Source organism: Pollachius pollachius (assembly GCF_949987615.1).
Source record: "Pollachius pollachius genome assembly, chromosome: 1".
NCBI classification, from domain to species: Eukaryota; Metazoa; Chordata; class Actinopteri; order Gadiformes; family Gadidae; genus Pollachius; species Pollachius pollachius.
This window is the reverse complement of record NC_136934.1, coordinates 37,574,456-37,598,204: the sequence shown is the minus strand read 5'-3', so window position 1 is coordinate 37,598,204 and position 23,749 is coordinate 37,574,456. Positions and strand designations below refer to the sequence as shown.

Sequence of the window (23,749 nt, the reverse complement as noted above, 5' to 3'; positions counted from 1 at the left end):
TAAAAAGGCTCTTGCATTTGCTACATAATTCCTAAACTCTCCGGTATAGAAATATGGAAGAAAATAATTGTAACCCATAATTTAACGTCTCTTTTTGGCATGAATCCAAAAAAAGTGTTTCTTTAATTTGTAAGAAAACAAACTTGTTGAAAAGAATATCAGCAATCATACCAAACATTTCATCTGTACATAAACGTATTTGTTCCTATATGAAAATTACAACCTGCCATTACACTAAAACATTTATAATACAAAGAAAATTCATCCTTAGTTTGGAGAACTTTTATCACCTTCAAACCGTGTGTCATAACAATGGAAACTATTTACAAAACATACACAGTAATGCCTTATTTACACATTAGTCAAGAAAAATAATTCACTTTTTGTCTGTCAAACTATATGTATATTCAAGATGTGATCCCTTCCAATCTCCAAGACATTAAAAAGGTTACACAACTAGTATTCACTGCAGTATATTCAATACATGTATCCTGTTTTGTCAGAGAGCTGGTAAGAATATACATCATAACTTTAGTTTTGCTTTAATGTTTGAAATAACACCTGACAAGATAACAAGACAAGAACTTAAAAGTAAAGTAATATATGTATGACATATCAATAATACACAGTGATGAAAGAAAACAAGTAATGAGCAGCTTAAATGAAGCACATTTTAGTTCAGATGATTACAGTAATGTACAATGTAAAAAAAACCATTACTTAGAGGGTCCAGCATGAGTCAATTGGTGTTCCTCCAAGAGGTGAAGAAAAGCAAATGCCTTATCACATTCTGTGCATTCATACACAACCTGGCCAACATGACTTTCATGGTGCTGCTTCAAAAGAGACAGCTGGCTGAACGACCTGTAGCACATGTCACAACGGTAATGTAAATAATCTTGCACGCAGTGGGATTTCATGTGCAAAGCCATCTCTTGCACCGTGTCAAACATAGTGGGACATTTAAAACAACTTAACCGCGTTTTTTTCTTTTTCTTAACAGTTGCCCTGGCGTCTCTCTCTAGATGTGTTCGCTCATGTTGAATTAGTTCTCGTCTATGTTTGAAGGTTTTTCCACAAATCCCACATTTTAATTGTACTTTTGGATGATGTTCATTCTGATGCTCCAACAGGGAGCTTTTGGTGGAAAATTGCTCAGAGCAAGCGAAGCAATTAAACACATCCTCTCCAATGACATCAACTTCTTCCTCCTCCCCTATTGTTGGACCACTCACAGGTGATTTCTTGGTTTGTTCACTTGAATGATCACTCTTTAACAATGAACGTGAACATGGGTGTTGTCTGAAAGCATCGGTTCCTAAGAAGTTCTGGCCACACCCTGTGCATTCAAACTGTGTATCTGCAGGGATATGGCAACGCTCATGCTCCTTCATTTTACTTTCAGTGGGAAGTGTACATTTGCAAATTGTACATTCATGAGTCAGATAATTAATTGGGGGAGGATTTTGTACCCCAACTAAGTCATTATTTTTTGTATTGCTAACTTGATATTTTGTTACTGTTTTGGGGACTGTACTGTTTTCCACAACATCTTCTTCTTTAATCTTTAATGCATGTCTCTTTTCGCGGTGATGTTTACGTGAATGAAAAATGAAGGTCTTCTCATTTGAAAAGCAGATGTGACATTGATTGCACAAATATTCATAGCTCGGTCGCTGGTGATTACTAATCTTGTGTTTCTCCAGGTGAGATTCATGCAGAAAGTATAGATCACAAACTGAACATGAGAATGGCCGTTCTTTTGCTGCAAGGCAACCATGCTCTGAAAGTTCCTTTGGGTCTTCGAAGCACTGGTGGCAAACCCCACATCGGTAATTCTGTTGACTTGTGAATGGTGCTAAAGTCAAACTATCAACCTCTTCTTCAAAAATCAAAGGTGGAAGATCCCCAGATGCTACAGAGTGGCTTTTCCGATGCTCTGCACGACTGCTCTTGCAGGAAAATGTGCGATTGCATATGTCACATGGGAAATTATCTTCACGGTGCATTGCCATGTGTTCTGCCAACTGGGAGTATCCTGTGAAACTGAGGTCACATTTCGAGCAGCGGAATGGCCGACTCTTTCCATGAGTGTGCTTGTGTTTGCGTAATGCAAAAAGAGACACAAAGCCTCTGTGGCAGGTTTGACACTGAAATTCTGATGTGTGCGTTCGTTGATGCTGTAGCAGTTGGGATGCTTGGAAGAAACATTTACCACATTCTGCGCATTCATGTGGTTTTTCACCAAGGTGACATCGCTGGTGATCCTCAAGGTTTTCTGATGTTAGGAATGTCTTGCCACAGACATGACAAGGGAAGTAGGGTGCTGCATCCGAGTCACTACTCTCACTGTTATTTTCCCCGTCACCATCTTCATCAGTTTTGCCGTCTTTATCACTTCCGCCTGAAGCATTGACTTCAATGCTTCCATGGTCAATACTTTCTTCATTTTCAGAGCAATCGATATATTGATCAAGCTGCCTAATGCGATGTCTCTTTTTATAGTGTCGAATAAGGGACCCTTTTAAAGTATAATGTCTGCTACACAGTTTGCAAAAGTGGAGTTCATTTGGATGGTTTTCACTGAAGTGGCCGAGCAGAGATTTATTTGACCAAAATCGTTGGGAACAAATCTTGCAAAGAAATGGGCGTGAGCGTTTTTTGTGATGTTTTTTGTGTACAAGTAGCTTTCCTAAGGTGGGGAATCTTTTGGAACACTCCAAGCAAGGATAAGTCTTATCAATCCCATGCGCCTTCATGTGTCTATCAAGATTTGCTCCATTATTGCACACCTTTCCACACTCTGGACACGTATTGCGGTTTTTCTCTTGTTCAACTCTTCCATGGTCTTCAAGATGACTAATGAGCAATAAACCATCAGTGAAACTCTGGTTGCATTCTGAACATTGGTAGTGTACAGCTTTCTTTTCCACAGATGAGGTCCGTACTTGGTCTTCCTCTTGTAAGCCTTCTGGGTCTTTGCAGGAAAATTCTGTCTGTAAAACCCCTGTGCCCCTGTGAGGGATTTGGGAGCCTTCTTTGAAAACTAGAACTGAATCATTTTGTGGTGCATCAATCTCTGAGCTGATGGCGATCAATGATTTGAGACCAACATTCTTCTTGGAAAGCACTTCAAGTCTTTTACATTTCTTTAAATGGCGGCGTTGGTGATTCTTATTCCAGAAACGTTTCATGCACCTAGGACAGGAAAATGGAGCCGGATTTGAATGAATGCGAAGGTGACCACCTAGTCCTGACCTGTTTTTGAAGCGCAAGTTGCAAAATGAACATGGAAAAGGTTTCTCTCCAGCATCATCGACATGAGTATTGCCACTGAACAATATTTTGCCATCGCCATTTATTAGTTTCTCATCATTTGTGGCATCCAAAGGCTCTTCCTTGATGCTCACAATACTTGACAAATGCTGTTGTAGAGAAGTAGTGGGAACTGGTGACTTAACAGTGTCCTGCTTGTGGTCATTTAGGAAATGTTGTTGGAGCTGAGAAAATATTAAGAAAGTGGAATCGCAGTAAGCACAAGAGAAGCCATTTGATGTGATTTCAGAAGATTTCTGGAGGTCACCTGATATACTTGCGTTGGAACAATCCAATTGATGGATTTCAAGGGACTCCTTGGGTAAAAGCTCTTGACATTGATTACAGGGCACTAAATCATCATGTCCACCCTTTGTGGGGTTGCACTTGGATGAGTGACGCATTAAATAATCCCTCCTGATAAATCTCTCTCCACACAGGTTACAGAGAAAAGGCTTCTCCCCTGTATGCAGTCGAGTATGCACTCCTAACTGCCAACCTGATTTGAAAGATCTGGGACAATATATACAGGCATTTCTTTGCCGTTTGATGGGATACTGCTCTAGAATTTGAGATGTTATACCATCAAGCCTGTCAATTCCTGTTGATAGTGCAATGTTTTTGCGCCGGTTGATAGGTAATGTACTTTTGTTATGGAGCATAGACACATGTCTGGTCAATTTAGATTTGCAAGTAAAGAATTTTAAGCAGATATTGCACTCAAATCTCTGCTCCTCAGCAATAATCAGACTATGAGCCTGCTTTTGCCAACCTTTTCCAACTGCATCCAAACTAATTTTGGGTAAACAAACTTCCAATCGCTGTCTTTTGCCTTTACAGCGGGTCTGGTGTAGTTTCAGATGATCATACCTGGAGAAGCAACTGTCACAGGCTTTACAGCGATAAGGCTTGACTTCAGTGTGTGTCAAAATGTGACGTCTCAGATTGCTGGGTTTCCAAAATGTCTTTGTGCAAAACTTGCATTTGTATTCAGCTTCAGAATCTGTATTTTTCTCTTTCGCTTCTTTGACACTAGTTGGTCTTAACAATCTTGGTTGGTTATAGTTGTGGAGCTTGGTATCATCCTTTCTAACAAACCCACCACATAAGGCTTCATGCTTGATACACATAGACTTGTTGCCATATTGACGGCCACAGTGGTCACAAGCAAAGGATTTCTTGGTGTGTGAATTCAGATGTCTTAAGATAAGTGATCTGTACTGAAACTTCTGGGGGCAGTGTGGGCAGATATGTGGAAATGTCTTTGTTCTAGTTCTATTGGTCCCATGCAACCTTTTTTCAACCTTTTCCACCACTTTGTTTGGCAAACTCTTGCCAAGTTCATCAACGGCAGTTGTTCCATTGCAATTCTTTTCATGTTGGGAAAGTTTTGTACGTCCATAAAAAAGGGCGCATTTAGAACAGCTCAACAAAGTATTTAATTTATGGCCATTATGGTGTTTCTTGAAACGGTTTCTTCTACTAAATGTCCGTGGACAGTAGGAACAATAGAGTAACTTTCTGCTATTTTCAGATGGTTTCTCTAAAACTTCAACAACCTCCGGCTGGTTTTCTTCCAGTTTACTGGCAGAACATGTTTTCTTATGGAGATCAAGGTTAATAATGCGGTGGAATCTTTTATCACAGTCATTGCATGGAAAAGGTTTGTCTCCAGAATGCCTTTCTATATGGCGAACCAAGCAGCGCCGAGAATTGAAGTGATGCTGGCAGAAAGGACACTTGAATGAGGATTCCGTTATATGTTTTAGACAGTGTTTCCTTAAAGATTGGGGATCCTCAAAATTTTCTTTGCACAAAGAACACTGGGAAACTTTCTGCTTATGCAAAGATTGCGGTGGTTTTACTTTTTTCTCTGTATAACCAAGTTCATTTTTGGATTCACTTTTGTGGGATGCAAGATGTCTCAGTAAATATACAGGATAATCAAACAGCAGTGGACAGTATGGGCACTTTAGTTTTCCCCTTTTAAGATGAGTCTTTCTGTGTTGAATCAGTTCCCCAATAGATGGAAGAATCTTTTTGCAAACTGTGCATTGTATCCTTCTTTGATGAATTGTCTTGTGATTTATCAAATGACTGTGTCTGGCAAATCCTTTTCCACATTCCAAACAGAGATATGGTCTGTCACCTTTGTGAATTCTTTCATGGTTCTTTAGAGAGAGTGATTTGCTGAATCCTTTGCCACAGAAGGAGCATGAGAAGCCATAGCTGTGATTAGCTTCATTTGAAATTGAGGTATCTGTGCTCTTCACAGTTTTTTTACTGCTGGGATATTTTCTGTCTATCGAGACGGGGAAAGACCTGTATTGGACAACTTTTCCTGTCAGTTTGTACAACTCATGTTTCTTCATATGTTTGTATTTCCCAGATGGATGGAAAAACCTGGCTGGACAAAGACTACATTTGTAGCCTCGTATGTCCTCAGGGTCTGTTGTAGTTGAAGGTACTTCCTTATTGGCCAGACTTATCTTAGGGTTTGCTTTTGCCAGCTTTCGGAGATAGTTTCGCAGGCAATTATTTTGGATATGTCGTGTTCGATTATTTGCCAATGAGAAGATTTCTTTGCACAGTGGGCACTGATATTTACTACCTATTTTCCAATTGGCACCATTTGTTTGTTCTTTGATACAGCGCCGCAGGTGGCGAGCTCTGTTGTAAGAGTACTTGAAAACACGAGGACAGAGTGGGCATTTATATTTACCGAATGCATCAACCCCACTTTTTGCCATTCCCTTTATGACTCCCTTCACCTTGTGTACATTCGATACATGCTTGTTCATCTTCTTGGAACTTGCAAAGGTTTTTGAACAAAATGGACAAACATGTGCCACGGAGATATCCATAAGCTTCACGTAGCAGTCCGTTAGACCTTTGAATTCCATAACTTTCTCCGTTACTTGTTCTGGTTTGGTTGTTTTACTTTTTGGGATATTCAAATGTGTATTTGACTTATGTTTTGAGCCTTGACATCGCCCAGCAATGCGCACGTGTCTGTACAAGCAACTACTCTGCGAGAAGTATAGATTACATCCATTGCATTTAAATGGTGTTCTTCCTGTATGAGTTCTTATATGCTGCACATGTTGATAAAACCTATGAGATACATGACTGCATGAGTTGCACGGGTATATTTTATTTTTTTTCCTCGTGGTCTTAAGTACCACCTTCTCTGGTAGGTCGTAGCCAGTGACATCACAAACAAGTTTGCTTTGTGGATCATCATGTAGCAAATAGATATTAGACGTAGGGCAAAATTTGAATTCATGCTGTGAATGGCTATGATGGTGTTCAATTATATCATCAACATTTTGTGTTGAGTGTTGGCATTCCGTGCAATGATATTTTTTTATGCCATTTACTGGTTCTAAGGTTTTCAGAATTATAATGGGCTGCAGCCTTTTTTGCAATTGTAAAGAGCTTTTGAGTTCAGGTAACTGCACTTTTAAATCAGTTGGGTTGGAGTTTTCCAAACTTGCCACAGGACTTTTTGGTTCTGATTGAGATGTTTCATTGTCTGTACAGGGGGTATTCACTCTAGGTAAGGCTTCACCATCATATATGGCAAGATCAGGCTGTTCAAAGGATGGCCTTGTCTCCTGGAAGGATTCTTTCAAAGATTCAGATCCATTCTCTTCATGCCGTTGTGTAGTAGTAACAATGCTCTTCAATGTTTTTTCCTCATCCATAATGGAGTATAACTTTGGCTGGTGCAATTGATCTGTTGATTCACTTTCTGGAGGTTGCTCTAAAAGCCTCCTAGAGCCAGAGAGTGTCTGGTTGTAAGAAGCATCCATGGAGTCACACTTGCTGTCCTCAACATTATCACTACAAATTATGTCCTTGCAACTTTCAGAAGATAGCTGTGCAGGACACTGGAACTGTGATATGCCTTGAATTGTTCTTTTCAGACCATTTGTCATCTTTACTTCCTCCAAAGTCTCTGAGTTGTCATTGTCCAGTTCATGAATTGTATCTTGAGGATGGGAAACGTTGGCATCAATTAAACCTGCACATTCAGTGGCGGAAGACAACAATGAGTCACTTGTGTCATCCATTCCATTTTCATGCCGGCCAGGTGAGGAAACGTGATTTTGGTCAATGGTTTCCTTACCATCACATACTTCCCTGTTATCTTGTATCAGGTCTGGTAATTTTGTAGCAGTTTCCTGGATTTTAACATCCAAATCTTTTGCAGAACTAAGGACCGAAGTTAATTTATTGTATACAAGTGGCTTCTTCTCTTGCCATTTGTCCACTTTATGACATGAGAGCTCTTTTTCATACTCGGAGGAGCCGTTTGTTGAATCCTCTGCCATGTCCTTGTGAATACCAATGGTGACGTTCAGCTCTTTTGCTTGTATAGGTACTTTCTTTTCCTCCATGGCATATTTCAGTTTCTGCTCTGTCCCTGCATTTTCCTGTTTATCATTCTCTCTTTCCAAGGATTTTGCCGAAGCTGATGTTGAATGTTTTGGGGCACAACATTTGGAATTATCTTCTTTCGTTTCCATATTTTGTTCCGCACAATCTGCCATTTTTCTTGCCTTATCGTGTAATTCAGATGGGATTGGCAAGATTAAAGGTGTTTCTGAGATTTGAGAGGTAGGAAAATCAGCAGAAATTGACATATTACCGGTCGGGGTGAATGGCCATTCTGAGGGACTGTGTTTTGTAGTTATTAAATTGTCACAACTTGCCTTATTTGTATCCAAGCTTTTCATATACTTACAAGAAGGTCTGATTTCTGTTTCATTTATATTTGAATCTGAGCAACTACTGACATCCGAGTAGTCCTCAAGGAAGGATGGTGCCAGAATTTCACAGTCTTCCTTAATTTCTTGCAAATCTGCTGCAAAAGAGGGAAAATGGCTTGATGTGGTTAATCCATCTGCAGTCAAATTTGAGTAATCTCCATTTTCACATTTGGATGACCCATCTTCGACTGACTGATGTTGATCAGTTTGCCATGGTGTGTCACTATAGTAACTAAATGCACAGTCTGAATTTGTGCCAGAGCTTGGGTAAAGGTTGGAGCCAAAGTCAGAGTTGGTTGAAACAGCCTCTTCTGAAACCTCCATGTTGGACAAGTCATGATGTGCATTGAAGTTCTCTATAGGTTGAGATAAATCCCCTTCTGGTCCAGACGACACTTCACAAGGCCTCGGAATAGAGGGCGGAGGTTGAAGGTTGGGAAGGTAGGAATCCCAGCCATGAGCCATTCTTTTGAAGACTTGAAGGAAAGATTTACTTTCCGTTGACCCTTAAAAAAGGAAAAAAAAAAAAATCAGAAAACATAATTATAACTAGAAAATGCATTTCCTGCAGAAAATGCAGACGTGTAAAATGAATTGAACTGAAGTATCTGGTGCTGTCTGTCTGTCTGTCGAGCCGGTGCGTGATTAAAAGTAACCCAATAGAGCGGGAAAACCAGCCCAATCTGGCAACGCTGCCTGAAGGTCCTACAAAAGTAGCCCAATCCAGCGTGAAAAACCGCTCAATCTGGCAACACTGCTGAACGTCCTCACGCTCCAGCAATGAGACCAACTGAAAACGAAGCCGGTATGAAACTAAAATTTTGATTCTGAATAGTTTAAATAATATCAAAATGTATTTTGGATATTATTGCAGATACAAGTGTGTAGATTTGTTTAATGGTTTGAATGAAGGTAAACGGTTTAAAAATGATTGAGTTACGATGTCTTAAGGAGTAAGAGTGTCAGAATGGGCAGACGTCTTCAATGAAAACAGATGAAAACGAAGCTGGTATGAAACTAAAACTGTGATTCTGAAGAAAGTTTAAATGATATCGAAATTCCGTTGAGATATTATTGAAGATACAAGTGTGTAGATTTGTTAAATGGTTTGAACGAAGATAAACGGTTGAAAATTGATTTAGTTACGTCTTAAACAGTTGAAGTACCAGAGGTTGAAGTACCTCCCATTGACTCCCATGTTAAAAAAAAGATAGTATTTTAAAAGTATAAAATATATAAAAAATCTGAAAAGAAGCGCGCGATTCCAAGCTATTCTGAACATTTTAAAAATTGAATGGAGTCTCTAGGTGAAAAATTGAGGATGGAGATAGGTCCCAAAGTTTGTAGAGAATAATAAAGAGGAAAGAAAGAAAGAATAAAACTTATGAAGAAGGATAGTTGAGCGCTGTATGCAGCACTCACCTAAATATGCAATGAATAAGCACAACATTAAATAACTGGAAGTTGGATATGGTTTTGCATGTTTATAGAGCCGTCTTACCTCATGTTTCTTTAAGTCATACACTGACTCGACTCATGTTGATCCGTTATGTATATGATCACCAACCTTAAAAAGAAACCATGATTAGTAATATTTATTTCAAAATACATATTTCACTTTGTGTTTGAGTAACTGGAAAGAGTTCCATAAAATACCAAAATATAATTGGATACTTAAAGGTAGGATTTTCAAGTTTGGCAGGATTTTTGTTAAAATTCATAGAAACTTATTACAATGTTGAATAAAAATCATCCTGATAGACAACAAGTCATGTGCAAGGCTGGAAAAACCAATGATGCAAATAATAAAAAGGGTTTCATATTGTATTATGATCCATGTAGTATTACCATTACTAAAGCACTATGTTAAGAATTTACTGAATGAAGTGTTGCAGAGCCACCAGAGGGTTAGAAGGCAGGGAAGAGGATTGCAATGAAAGCGATAGGAATAGCTTTTGGACAAACTTGAACATTGTCCTTTTCTCATTTCAGACATACCGCTCTGGCAGAGGTGAGCATCTTATCCTCCTGGATGCTCCTACTCGCATGTGGTGTCCCTTGTCTTGGTCAGCATCACACCTGCCTTGAGCAGATAAGATGGTTGGATGAAATATAAGTTCATACAGCTGAGCAGCAAATAAACAGAGGCTATACTTGTTGGGACCCAACCCCAGGGAAAAACATTATCTTCAAATGATGTGCCACACATTGAAACTGTCGGTAACTATTCAATTTAAATCAAATTGTACCAAATATCTGGACCTGAAATACAGAGCGCAAGTGGCGGGTGAGAGTGTGTGCTTCGACATAGTAGAGATAGAGAAGCACCACTACGTCGCAACTCGTTCATGTGGTACGTTCTAACACAGTTAGACCAATGGAGAGCCAAAAGCTGTCGAAAGTATAGATGTTTACACTATTTACAGGGAAATCCTGTCTAACCTGAACAAAACACCTGGTCAAACACAACATGTCTAAAAGCCCTGGAATGTACCGTGTTTGCTTGCCCTGCAACCAACTTTTCTAGAAAAAACTGAAACTGGAACTAGTGCCGAAAAAGTTTTACCCAGAATGAAAAAGCTGAGGAATTGAGGACTGGTCATAATAAATAGACTATCAATGAGCTATTCAAATTAGGGAGCAAAAATTGGGGAACACTGAATGTCAAACTGAATTCATCATCAAGGATATCATCACATCCGAGCCCCAGAGGTTACACCCTTCACCCTGGTGCAGAAGACGTCGTTACCCTGCCCGAGTCCCTCAGTGCTTCGACTACAAGATTTTGGGAAGTATAGCAGTGTTTCCTCCGAGACACAGACGACAGTATTCTCACGCTATTGTTATGGGCTGGGGGTTGTAGAGATGGGTTTGGAAGGGGAGAAGGAGTGGTTTATTGAAGTATATTCAAAATAAATAACAATGCTGAAATTGAGATGTTTTGTCTTATTTTTTATAAATGAAATTAATTAATTAATTACTATTACCGAGAGTTAAGTACAGAAAAGAATGTACCGTTGGGTACCGGTACCAAATTCCAGGAACCGTTATAAATGTGAACCATACACAGCATAGACTAAATTCAAAATGACACCAATGTTCCGATAAAGGTCTCCCCATTCATTTTAGGGGTGATAATCTCTGGTTTCATCACAATACGATATTAAATCGATTCATTGGACAACACAACGATATTTGCCTATATCACAAGTCTGCTGCTATACGATTTCGATTCAGGGGCATGCGATCGATGAGACAATATCTAATGCCCAATTAAAACAACCTCTTACATTCACATCAACTAACAAAAAACAATTTGATTAAATTTCATGATTTTATTTCTTTGCTCTTATGGCTTAACTTTAACCTCCAAAACCCGAGCGCCCCCGGGGGCTGGGGCAGCTGCGCCAACGTGTGCTGTAAACAGCTGTAAACAGCACCATCATGCTCCAACATGTCCATGGTGCATACCCACGTAACGGGAAGAAGCTCGGCTAAAAGCCTTTGATAACCATTTTTACCTAAACAAAACACAATTCTAACACCAAGCAACTAAATGAGCCCGTAGCAAAACGTGCATGCGCGCATACTGGCCGCCGCCGATTTCGCTACTTCATGCCACCCACACAAACTATATGTCATATGAAAGCTGAGGCTCCACAGATTCCAATGATATCACTCTCATCACTCTACGACGAAAACTCACAAACTTAACTACCAGCCAAAGAAGAGCAAAATAAATAAACAAATAAAAAACGTTATACAGTGTGATACTTTTGATTGGCGAATGGTGTTGTTTTACATGGATTTGGGTCCCTCGATTCTATTGGCTCTGACGGTTCGAGGGGTCAATCATCCAAATTGACCAATGCATACCCAATATATCTTCCCGCGTTTGACTGGAAGGTCAGCATAATTCGCGCCAGAAGCGCCAAGAACATTCTCAGAGCAGACACTCCGGCTAGATAGAGACATACGCTCCTACAACACACTTCTTACAACGTTTGCATTCCTAGTTAGCTAGTAGTTAGCTATTTATTTTGTATTTTCTTGCCTTTTTTTTCCATTTGTTATTCTTTTCAAATAAATAATGGCAGGCAGGAGAAAGACCTATACGTTTGCGGAGGCATTTGCTATCAATTACTAGCGACAGTGGGGCTACTGTAGTCCCTCTTGAGTCCTCGTCTGACGACAGTGACTTGCTGTTGCCAGAACTGGACACGGATTAATTGTACTGCAGGAAGTGCCAGGTCCCTTTGTGCTTCACTTCCAAAAAGAACTGCTTCCAGCAGTGGCATAACAGCCCTTAGTGTATATAGTTAGTTTTAGTTAGTTATATTTGTTCAGAGTTGCTGCCAGCGTGTTTATATATATATATATATATATATATATATATATATATATATATATATATATATATATATCTTTATCCCTAGTGTTTGTAGTCTTTAGCTGTGTTATTACCATTGTTTTTATAGTTTGGTTTTATTATATGTTGTTCTCAAATATATCTGCTCCAGTTGAAGTCAAACTTCATTTCGATTGTATGGTTTTCTTTGACTGCGAAAATGTATAGAGGTCTGGGTGAATTTTCAAAACAAGTTAAAACTGTTGAATTTGGATGGAATGAATACCTATAGTGATATGTCAGTGACATAAAATTAGTTTTACAGTCTGGTACCTTAGAAAGGTCAAATGGCACTGATGGTGCCCAAAAGTGCCCAAATGGCACCATTTAGTCCGCCTGGACCTACCTGTATTAAAACCTCTCTAAAATCACTTTATTCACTTAATTAGCATTTATCCTGGAACAGGGTACTCATCAGATGTTGTTATATGTTTCCCTAAAGGTTCTGGGCTACTATCCCAGAGTTTCAAGGTGGTATTCACTCTTAATATTGTGTTTTCTCTAGGCGAAAATTGAAAATTGACATTTCTTACTATGTTCTAGCTGAATTTACTCTGACACAGTAACATCTATATTGATTCTGACACTTCTGCAGCCACCTCACAGGTGTTACCTTCTTTTTGAAACCAACTTTATTCATATAGCCCTTGTAGTTGCGGAGGCATACTCTATTAATTTTGGGCATGTCATTTCGGGCAGGAGGCCTGTGAAATAGGCCTAGGGCTTAACAGGTTAAGAGCCTGTGATGACCTTTCAATTTGAACATAGACCCTTCCCAACCCATCTGTGTAGATAATTTTAGAAATCTGCCCAATCTGGCAACACAAACCAAAACTAGTCATCCTCGAAGTCACACATCCGCTCGCTGTTGCTTCTTGCCTCGTTTAACTGGTGAACGGATACGTGAGCGGCTTGCTGCACTTGTGCAGAAATAGTTTCACAAACAGCCGCCAAGGAGATTGTCAAAATAAAACTGTATAATACAGCGATATGCATTGATGTTTGGGCGTTGCATCAATGCAGTTGGATCGTTCGCCAATCAATCAATGTATCGATCTACATCGATAGATCGTTACACCCCTAACGCATCTGCTTGATTTGTTAAAATCCATCCAGCCATCCATCCATCCATCCATCCATCCTAAAATGCAGTAGTCAAATGTGACTCTTAAACCTTGGCCCTCTGACGCCCCTTCCCCTTCCCAAAAAAAGCTAGTCAGTCTTAGCAATGCATCGAGCAAACCGCATGGAGAGAGTGAGTGATCACCAAAATGTCTTTAGCAAAATGCAAATCCAAAAGGCAATTAATCGCATCATCACACAAGCTTTGTGTGCACTTCAGTAGAATATATAGACATCGACCTTGATGCGAAAGTCATGACAGCAGAAAAATGTAAAAATCCCAACGGTAAAGCTTTTGCTCCTTGCTCATCGCGTCATCCACAGGTATTGCCATAGGTGGAGTTTAAATGCCTTTCAAAAGCTTTGGTTTTCTGAACCAATTTTAGATCTTGTGTGCGTCTACCTATTTTTAATTCCACTTTTATTAAAAGTTTAACTAGAAAACATTGTAGATACCAAATCAGAAACAATAACCTATACTAGATGTCTTGCTACTCGCAGCGGCTGCCGTCGTGAAGTAAGCAAATTCAAGGCCATAATCTAGCTAACTGGTTTATTGGATTCATGTCCCTCATAGCAGGCAGAACTTGTCATCAAGTTATCGATAACTTGATGACACAGCCCACACATTTAGAAGGAAGATTTGTTTGGTCAATTTGTCATTTGAAATAAGCCTCATAGAATTACTATTACTCGACCTCTGTGAAATTATAGCGGGTCAGGAGCAATCTAATAGACTGACCAATAGACCGCTTGAAGGGTTAATTTCCTCAAAAACATTTTTGTTTAGATGAATTTATAAAATATTTTTAGAATTTCTAGAATATTTTAGGCCCCCTGACGGTTCCCCTCTGCTTAAATGTAATATGGTATCATTACACCAAATTTGTAGTTGTCGATATATCAAACAATCAGATGTGCACATCTGTGGATGATAGATCACTAATCAAAAGTCATCCCCTACACCTCCTTTTTGTTGTACATTAAGAGTGTTAGAAACTCGTCAAAGCAGAGCAATATGCCAATTAGGCACATGCGCAACGGAGCTAACGCATGAGAGCTACGTGTTGGTCATGTCAGCGGTGTGGCAGTATTTCAACCTTAAAGAAGAAAAAAGTGCAACAGCCGATTGCAAATTTGGCTGTTGCCGAGCGCGATCCCTCTGCCAGTTGCTGAAGCTTGGGCCAGAGCGAATCAAAGCTCTTGTGGCGATCACAAGAGCTAACCATTTCAGATGTTGCAGACGTCCAATTGATTAAAATGATTATCCAGTATTTCCCCTATATGCATTCAGCGGCTATATGCAAGACATTGATCTGGTCTCAGCAGATACCTTGACTCTGATTGATGTAATGTCATATTTGGAAGTTTTATCTGTACATTTTTCCCCAAAAGAAATCTCACTAGAAGTTTTTAATTTTTAAAAAGAGATCCGGGTAGGCATGCCCCCGGACCCCCCTAGCATTGCTAGATTAACAACATAGTACCACTGCTACGAAAACAAACTAGGGGAAACACTGGATTATCGATTTGAAATAAAATTGTTCGGGAGGTGTGTGGGGACCCCCTTTACATGGCTAGAGGGGCTAACTGCTTTCTACAAATGCGGTTTGCTCCCCGTAGAAACTATATGCTAAAAACTATGCTTAAACAATGTTCTTCACGTCATGCCGTCTACACAAACGATATGCCATATGTAAGCTTAGACTCCAAGGAGTACAACGGTGTAAGCCTCATCATTTTGGGAGCTTATCTCGAATAACGTTGTCAATAACTCTTTTCCTGGTTAATACAAGTGATGACCCAGACCACCCCCCCCCCCCCCCCCCCCAAAAAAAACCACACACTCTCAGAATCGAAATTGCAAAAAAATATATAGAAATGCAATTTTTTTTTTTTTTTTTTCATTAAAACTGGTCTACATAGTATATTTTATTAAAGCTAATCAAACTAAGCACCAGTGTCATTTAGGGCTGTGTGATACTGACAAAATCTTCCATCCGATCATTTCATATCTTGATAATGATATATAGCAAGATAGTTAATTTTCTGTAATTTTATGAAAGAAATGTCGAACCATAACCACATGACTACTTTTTAACATTCCAATAAACTAAATACAAATGAAAGGTAATTTCTCTTTTCTCATTCGCATATAAAAAAACCTAAAGAAATATTACGGTAGATAATACTGTTTCAAGTTTCAGAAATATCTAATAGTGCAGCCCATAAACATAAGTATATGAATAACCAAAAGTAAACATTACTCGGTTGAGTAATGTTTATATAAAAAAAACCCGCGGAAATCTCCGCCAGTAAACAAAAGACCTAGGCGTAACCCGTTGATATTGTGTACGAGAACCTAATGTTTCAGCTTGAATTTGAAGACTATATGAAATAAATAATGTGTTTTAGGCTGAGCGTTCTAGGAAGGAGGGGAGTGTTTTAGAACCAATCCATGGCAACTTTGTGAATTTTCTCAATACCGTTGTTGTATTATGGGCGATGTTATCTATCAAATGCGTCACACACACTGGGGCTAGACTGAGCTTAACCCTAACACGGACATCATAATAAACTGCTGCTTGGACTGAGCCCCACACATTAACATACAACCTAGCGTTAAACTGGTAAGCCCAACTCTTCTCCACTGGATTAGGGCTGTCCCCGACTCAGGATTTTCTGAGTCGATTCAGATCTGCTTTTTCAGTCAAGAGATTCGACTATTTGGCAGCCGTGCGGGGCAGGTCTTTTGGAGGTTTAAAAAATGAGTTTTCTTTCTATTAACACTCTGGTAGGCTATAGGCCTTTTATATATGCTTGCGCGTTGTGCTCATTACGTTCTCACCTGAACAGTTTTCTTTCAATCAAACTCGTCGGAATTGTAGCCAACTTATTCCTGTCGGGTTTTAATTAGGCTCCTGCCCATAATGCGGTCCGATAATCAACACGGGGCTCATGTATAGGCTAGTGGATAATCCACTATATGAGTCCCGTGGTCACGATCTGATTGCATTTATTGAGCCCAAAAGAATACACAGTGCTGTGTCGCCACATTGACTGCGCTCCTAGAGAAATATGTAAGAGGAGACAGCCTCTTCCCTCTGCGAGATTCTGTCTAGCAAACAAATATACAATGAATCAATCGCCACAGTGACATGGTCAGTGTCTAAATAAAGCTTCTCTTTATTATCATTAGAGCTATGATGCAAATGGTGAATATTAAGCCTGCGGTGGCATCTGTACGCGCAGTTTGCAATTTATTTTCAGCACCAACTGCCACTGCAGAAGAATAATAAAAAGTCACAATAAATGTGTCGATTCATGCATATGGTCTGACACGTCTACACTATAGGTTGGTTCTTTTAAAAAAAAATAATAAAGGAAGACGGCGGGAAACCCCGCAGTTGACTCAGATTCTCTGAGTCAACTGCAGGGTTTCCCGACTGAGGATTCAAATCATCGACTTTCAGGGGACAGCCCTACACTGGATCATCAGAAACAACGTCTGTCCAAAACAAGCTTCAAATATCCGCACAAGAAAAACCCTGAGATTTGCTTTTTTATTGCAAGATATCTTTTGACTCATTTTGTCTTGGATTGTTGGGAACGTTCGTTCTGTTTCCACTCCTCCAGGTTAGATTTTCGTATAATCGAGAACGTGTATTGATTTTGAGTCATGGTCAGAATGACTTAAAATACTACCGTGAAGTAAAGAGCGATAAGAACAATAGACATTGATAGACATTTCTAACGTCCCCGGATATATATCGTTATATTGATCAATCCTATCGTCATTCGATTCTTTGAATAATAAGCGGTGTGACTTGTTGGGTTCTCAGGGGTCAGGGACAACTGGAGCCATGGGGGCCACAATGTGATGGAAGCTGTTGATCACAGCACTTCACACACGCAAGTCATTCTCAGGGTGTTGTGAAAGTGAAAGTGCGCGAGCGTCCAAAGGGAAAAGGCTGCGCCGACTGCTATCAAATTGAATGATCAATACATGTAACAGATAGGATATAAGTCTATGATTAGTTGACCACTATGGATAATCAATACATGTAACAGGATTAGTATAGGGCTATAATGATAATTGACCACTATGGATGGTCAATACATGTAGCAGATAGCGATAAGTATAGGTCTATAATGTTGGTTTACCACTATGAATGATCAATACATACTGATAAGCAGTGTTGGGCAAGTTACTTTAAATTAGTAACTTAGTTACAGTTACTAGTTACTTCTTTCAAAAGTAACTCAGTTACTTTAAGTTACTCGTTACTTTCAAGGTAACTAGTTACTAGGGAAAGTAACTTTTTTTTTCTAAATTATCTTATTTGTATCTTATGTGTTGCCTCCCTAACTGGATAGCTTGGGAGGCTGCCAGTCCTCTGGCTTGCTTACATGTAAGTCCTATCCTACCACAAGCGCAATGCGCCACTAGTGACCTGAACGTGCCATAGCAGTGTAGTAGTGTGAGTGCAAATGAATGAAATATTTCCATTGTTTCCAACTGTTTCCAACCCTCTACAAATGCACACACATTATTTTGGGGTTGATGTGGCATAGTGTTCGACAAAACAACTGTAAAATTTGATCATTGTACCCAGTATCACTACGATGAAGCAGTGGATCAACAAAACACAACATACAGTATGTTTTGAAACTTTTGATAGGCATATTTATCGGAGCCATTGAAACAGGTACAAAGTATAGTTTTGGCAGTGCAAAAATTAAACTGTGCCTCAGACCATTTAGCAACTGTAGGAATTAATAGTGCAAAACTGATACAATAGATGTTTACAATGTAAACAAAGTGAGGTTTATCCGTTCTTTGTAAGTTAACCTTAACTCAAAACAGCTTAACTCCACCAACTGGAGACCTCATCATCAATAATGATGGGCAAACTTAAGAGTATTTTCAGCCTCACAAAGAGAAACTAAATAAATAAAAAGTACTTTCAGCCTCACAAACCTAGTTAATTTATAAAAAAATATATATTTCCTCCACTCTGGCCGTTTAGATAAATAAAACAACTGATGAAATCAATAATGGAGGATAATGTGCTTTAGTAGTCTGTTAGTATGTCTACGTCTATATCAGTCTTTGTCCATACATCTCCATCATTTGTTTAGCTGTGTCTGGGTTATAGACTGTGCAACAGGCTTTGTAAAATCAAGCTTTCGTTGTTCGGCTGGAGTGGCTTCTCCTTTAGCGTCGGCGGAGCTGACGTTAGCAGCAGCATCACCTGTGTTACCTTCAGAGTCTTTTTCAACTAGCTTGGTAGATGCGTGTTGTTTCTGAAGATGTTTCATCAAATTAGAATTGCTAGTTTTTGATGTGGCTAGAGTTTTCGAACCTCCACAAAGATGACAGGTCACCAAAATATTCCTTATGTCTTTTACTGTCAGAAAGGAAAAATAATGTGCATATTTCCATGAGAGAAATACAACGCCTGGACCATCGTCGACTGCCGCTGTCACACCAAATTTGTACCGGGTGCCAAATTTGTACTGGGTACGTAATCCATACGTAATCCATTCCAAACCTGCCTGGCAACAGATGATCGCAGACGATCGCGTCGATTGACGTAGGAAGGTTCAAGAACATTCGTGGTTAAACACTCAGTTTACTACACATTAAACACAGAGGATACTAGCTAAATTCGATTAAACAATTAAATGCAATACAAATATAAAGTTAGGAACGCTAATAAATGTAATTTGTAAAGTTAGGGCTATCTGTCTTGTCGCACTCAATGAACGACTTCACGAATGTTCTTGAACTCAATGAACGACTTCGCAAATGTTCTTGAACCTTCCTACGTCAATCGACGCGATCGTCCGCGATCATCTGTTGCCAGGCAGGTTTGGAATGGATTACGTATGGATTTCGTACCCGGTACAAATTTGGCACCCGGTACAAATTTGGTGTGACACCGCCATTGTTTTAATTCATTTACTTGCACGTCGCTGTGTCACGTGACTCACGTCCGCTTCACGTCCACCACGGAAACTGTAGTTCTGGGTTATGCACGTGAAGTAACGAGTAACAAGCCTGTTTAAATCGCAGTAACGATAACGCGTTACTGATTTTGACAAAGTAATTAGTTACAGTGCTCGTTACCGCAAAAGTAACGTAGTTACTGTAACGCGTTACTTAATAACGCGTTAGTCCCAACACTGCTGATAAGTATAGGTCTATGATGGTAGTTCACCACTATGGTTGATCAATAAATGTTATTTTCTGACTACAAACCATGTAAGCAGTGTTGTAAATAAACTTCCAAAGCTTTTCAAATCTTATTTGGTGTTTTATTGGTCCTTAAGGTGCAAAGTAAACAATTTACAAAGTAATTAAGGTGCAAAGTCAAACCGGAGAAGTGATTCCGGAAATGAATTTGTTAGAGGACCAATCACAGCCTTTGCCGTCTCCGTTGCGTCGACCAATAGGTCCATGGCGTCGACGGATAGTTAAAAAATATTGGATGCTCTCCGGCTATGGAGAGGGCTCTCCATGTCTACGTACAGCACTTTAACATGCACACGCTAGGGATGGGCAACGATCGTCGAATAGTCGAATAGTCAGTCAGGTACAATATCGAATAATGAATGTGACTATCGTTATTTATTACACGGCTCTTCTCAATGCTGTTGAACGCTCCGTTGACTTGCATGGGCCTTCACAACTTCCGGTGGTGAATAGCGTCCTCGGTTGCTAAGCGACGTCAACGTCTTTGGTGGACTATTTCTCTGCTGATCAACACTACGAATGCTGGTAACAAATAAATTGTAAAAAGACACACCGCGTGAAGTAATTTTTTTGGCGTGTGTAGTTCACCGTCATGCAGGCTGTGTTCAGTAAATTAAATAAGTAAACAGCAATCCGATTTCGGCGCATGTAGGTCTATCTGCCCACATTGAAATAATTTTGATGTTGAATGTTGATGGCGCAGTTGTTGAAATAAACAGATTGATTTCATACAAGTCATAAAAGCCTCTCCCTGTGTCATTGTGTGTGCGTGTATCCGAGGTGCGTGCGTGCGTGGTGGGTTCTTGATTGACCGATTTTCGAATATTATTCGAATACTTCTCAGCGAATATCGAATAGTATTTTTGCCAGAAATGCACATCCCTAGCACACGCATTTGAAAAGGCAACATCCAGGTGTTACTATCACTGTTGCTGTGGAAAGAAAAACGAGCTGTGCAAACCCAGCTCACGACACTATTTCAACAACCCGTCTGGGAATACAGAAATGCAAATGCCATAACCAAGTTTATTGGTGTTTTCATTGCTGCTGATCTACGGCAATTCTCCGTTGTTGACAAACAAGCAGGTTTTTAAAATTTTCCCCTTAACTATGAACCGTACCGTGACTTAAAAACCTAGGTACGTACCGAACAGTGACTTTTGTGTACCATTACACCCCTCCATGGTGACATGACAAAGAAACCTGAATGTGACTGATAAAACGTATACAAATTTGCTTGCGAGAGCCGTTAAGAATCTACTTTTGTGCGAATACAATTAATGTTGACTTTACTGCAACACGGAAATCGCTACATCATTACACCCCTACTGTTTATACTATGTTACAGTAGGGATCCTGGGAAGGGGCGGCGAGGGCTGTACCCTAAAAGTTGACTCATAGAGCCTGAGTCAACGCCAATTCTCTACAGACGAAATAGTGCTTTATAAAGAGGCGTAGGCTTCTTTGATGTTGCATCAAACAAGAGAAAAAAATAACTTGACAAAAAGATAGGTATAAGGTAGGTATACCAATCGTCCCGATCGGTATACCTTTTTCTTGTGTTAAAGAGATCATTTTCTTGCGTGGCTGGAGGAAAATCATTTACTTAAGGGATCAATTATAAACCATGTGTATCCTACTTTATTCAAACTCTCTTTGTCACACAGACCACGTTCTCCCCCTATACCACCCGCGCTGTGCTGCACTCGCGATAGGGCTGTGCTGCACTACACTGGGGACCGGGCCGTGCTGCACTCGCGATAGGGCTGTGCTGCACTACACTGGGGACCGGGCCGTGCTGCACTCGCGATAGGGCTGTGCTGCACTACACTGGGGACCGGGCCGTGCTGCACTCGAGATAGGGCTGTGCTGCACTACACTGGGGACCGGGCCGTGCTGCACTCGAGATAGGGCTGTGCTGCACTACACTGGGGACCGGGCCGTGCTGCACTCGAGATAGGGCTGTGCAATCCTTTAACAATTCAGACTGGTTAACTGTATTTAATTAAAATCTTTAGCATGGCATTGAACTTAACCTCCTTCTCGTAAAACATACATGTTCCATCTACATACCATTTAGTTTCCCCCTCAACGCCATTCCTGGGCAAAATAAAGCCTGGCTAAAAGTTACATTTAATGTAAGATGCTGCCATGGGATATTACAGTCTAGCCACTATCCTGAATGTATCCTTCGTTATAATTTATTTACTTTTTACTACTTTATTTGTTTTGCATTAAACAATATTACATGTTGGCACTGAATATTGGTTTCTGCAGCGTACGTCAATAAAATACCTCTATCATTAACAGCCCCCCTGAAAAAAAGGGGGTCTGATGGTGTTTTAATATGTTTATTGCCGAGTCTGTGTTCACCAATTATGTGTCTACAGACTCCAGCATAATCATTGGTCGAAACAAACTTCTGTATTAGACCATTTCGATTCCAGACTGTTCCCAGGTCATTCTGACCAATCAAACATATTTTCAGTGATTGAGGGAATCCATCTTGCCTGTGATCAACAGGTGTGGGAAATGCAGTTCTTCTTAATGGAAGGGAGAGAGAGAAGGGGCATTTTGTTGATCTTGCTCTTTTCTGCACTTATCTCCTGTTTCATCTCACAAACATTACCTACAGCCCTCTTCTCTATAACATTCCAGCTCATCTTCTATAGTCAAAAGGGACGACCCCTGAGAGTCGTGCTGAAGACAAAGCTAGAGGATGTTGGCATGTTAATGCGCACACACACACACACACGTCGTTCTTTAAAGTAAGGCTTAATGTTGAGCCCTGTGTATTAATCAAAAACAATTTATGAACGATTAAACTGCGTGACATGTAATCCAGCACAATGTGGTATTCTAGTATTCAACTATGATTATTTTAAAGAAATTTGTTTGCTATAGCAACAAAAACAAAGTGTTGTGGTTTAAGTTATGAATTAACCTAAATTTGGGAGACATCATACATTGTACAAAGTTGCAAGCCTGTCCCATGAATATAATCTGAGGAGAAACATTTGATGACATTTAGAGACAGGTTTAGCATATCTCATAAACCTACCTGAATCCTCAGAATGGATTATTTATAGATAATAAATGGTAGTGCTCTATGAAAGCATTTGTGGACACTGACGTTTTTGCAACTATACTCACATGTCCATATTACATTAAGTGGGCCAGACTGATCCCTCATCCTCCAGACTCCCACAGACCTAGCGAAATGGCACTACACTGCTTTATTAAAAGGAATTCACACCCGCGCCCACGATAAAAATCAGCTTCGTATTTGTAATCTTTAACGTAAGCTGAAGAATCAACGGCGGAATTGCTGACGGGAGAGTATAACGGGGCTTCTTAGCGTGGTATAAATTAGCCTAAGGGAGCTAACTGTTTAGCACAAAGCGTGGGCCATACCGGTTACAACGCACACAATAAAAGGAAAATCTACTATTGTTTTTGCCTCGATAAATCAAACGTGTCCGCTTTAGCACACGGCTAATATTTGCTGACGCTATTTATGACATCAATGTAACCCTTGACAGCTACATGGCTAATACCTACATAGCTAGCAACCAATAATGATGGCTTCACTGCAGCTGGAATCGACATAACTTCAGTTCTTCACCAAAAACTCACGTTCTGGCTCGTCCTTAGAGCGATGGTGCAATGCAAGTCCAATTCAATAATGTCAATAGACAATGGATTGTCTTACAATTCAGTATCCGATGTGATGATCCGGTCCACCGTATTTGTAAGGCTTTCAGACAATATATCTGACTGTATGCATTTCAGGAATGGAACCTTACAACCAATAACAACATGCGAGAACATCGAAAGGTCCCTCCCCTCCGAGTTCTATGGGTGCTGTTG

At 39.9% G+C, this 23,749-nt stretch overlaps 2 protein-coding genes across 5 annotated transcripts in view; one reads left to right on the top strand and one right to left on the bottom strand.

Moving 5' to 3' along the window:
• Nucleotides 1–23,749, top strand: part of LOC307088225 (trypsin-like) — a gene marked incomplete at both ends in the record, with an annotated part of 66,459 nt that overhangs the window by 13,041 nt on the left and 29,669 nt on the right. The gene's annotated exons all lie outside the window — the stretch shown is intronic.
• znf1035 (zinc finger protein 1035) lies at nt 87–23,749 on the bottom strand. Of its 4 annotated transcripts, none has more exons than XM_079753967.1 (4): nt 23,516–23,749; nt 10,089–10,173; nt 9,592–9,657; nt 87–8,596 (listed from the first exon to the last, which is right to left on the bottom strand). In XM_079753967.1, the coding sequence occupies exon 4, from the start codon at nt 8,553–8,555 to the stop codon at nt 717–719; it is 7,839 nt and encodes a 2,612-aa protein (XP_079610093.1). In that variant the 5' UTR covers nt 8,556–8,596; nt 9,592–9,657; nt 10,089–10,173; nt 23,516–23,749; the 3' UTR covers nt 87–716. The 4 variants fall into 4 exon arrangements, with proteins under 4 accessions (XP_079610093.1, XP_079610096.1, XP_079610094.1 ...); XM_079753970.1 differs by having other exon boundaries at nt 10,089–10,169; XM_079753968.1 differs by having other exon boundaries at nt 23,592–23,749.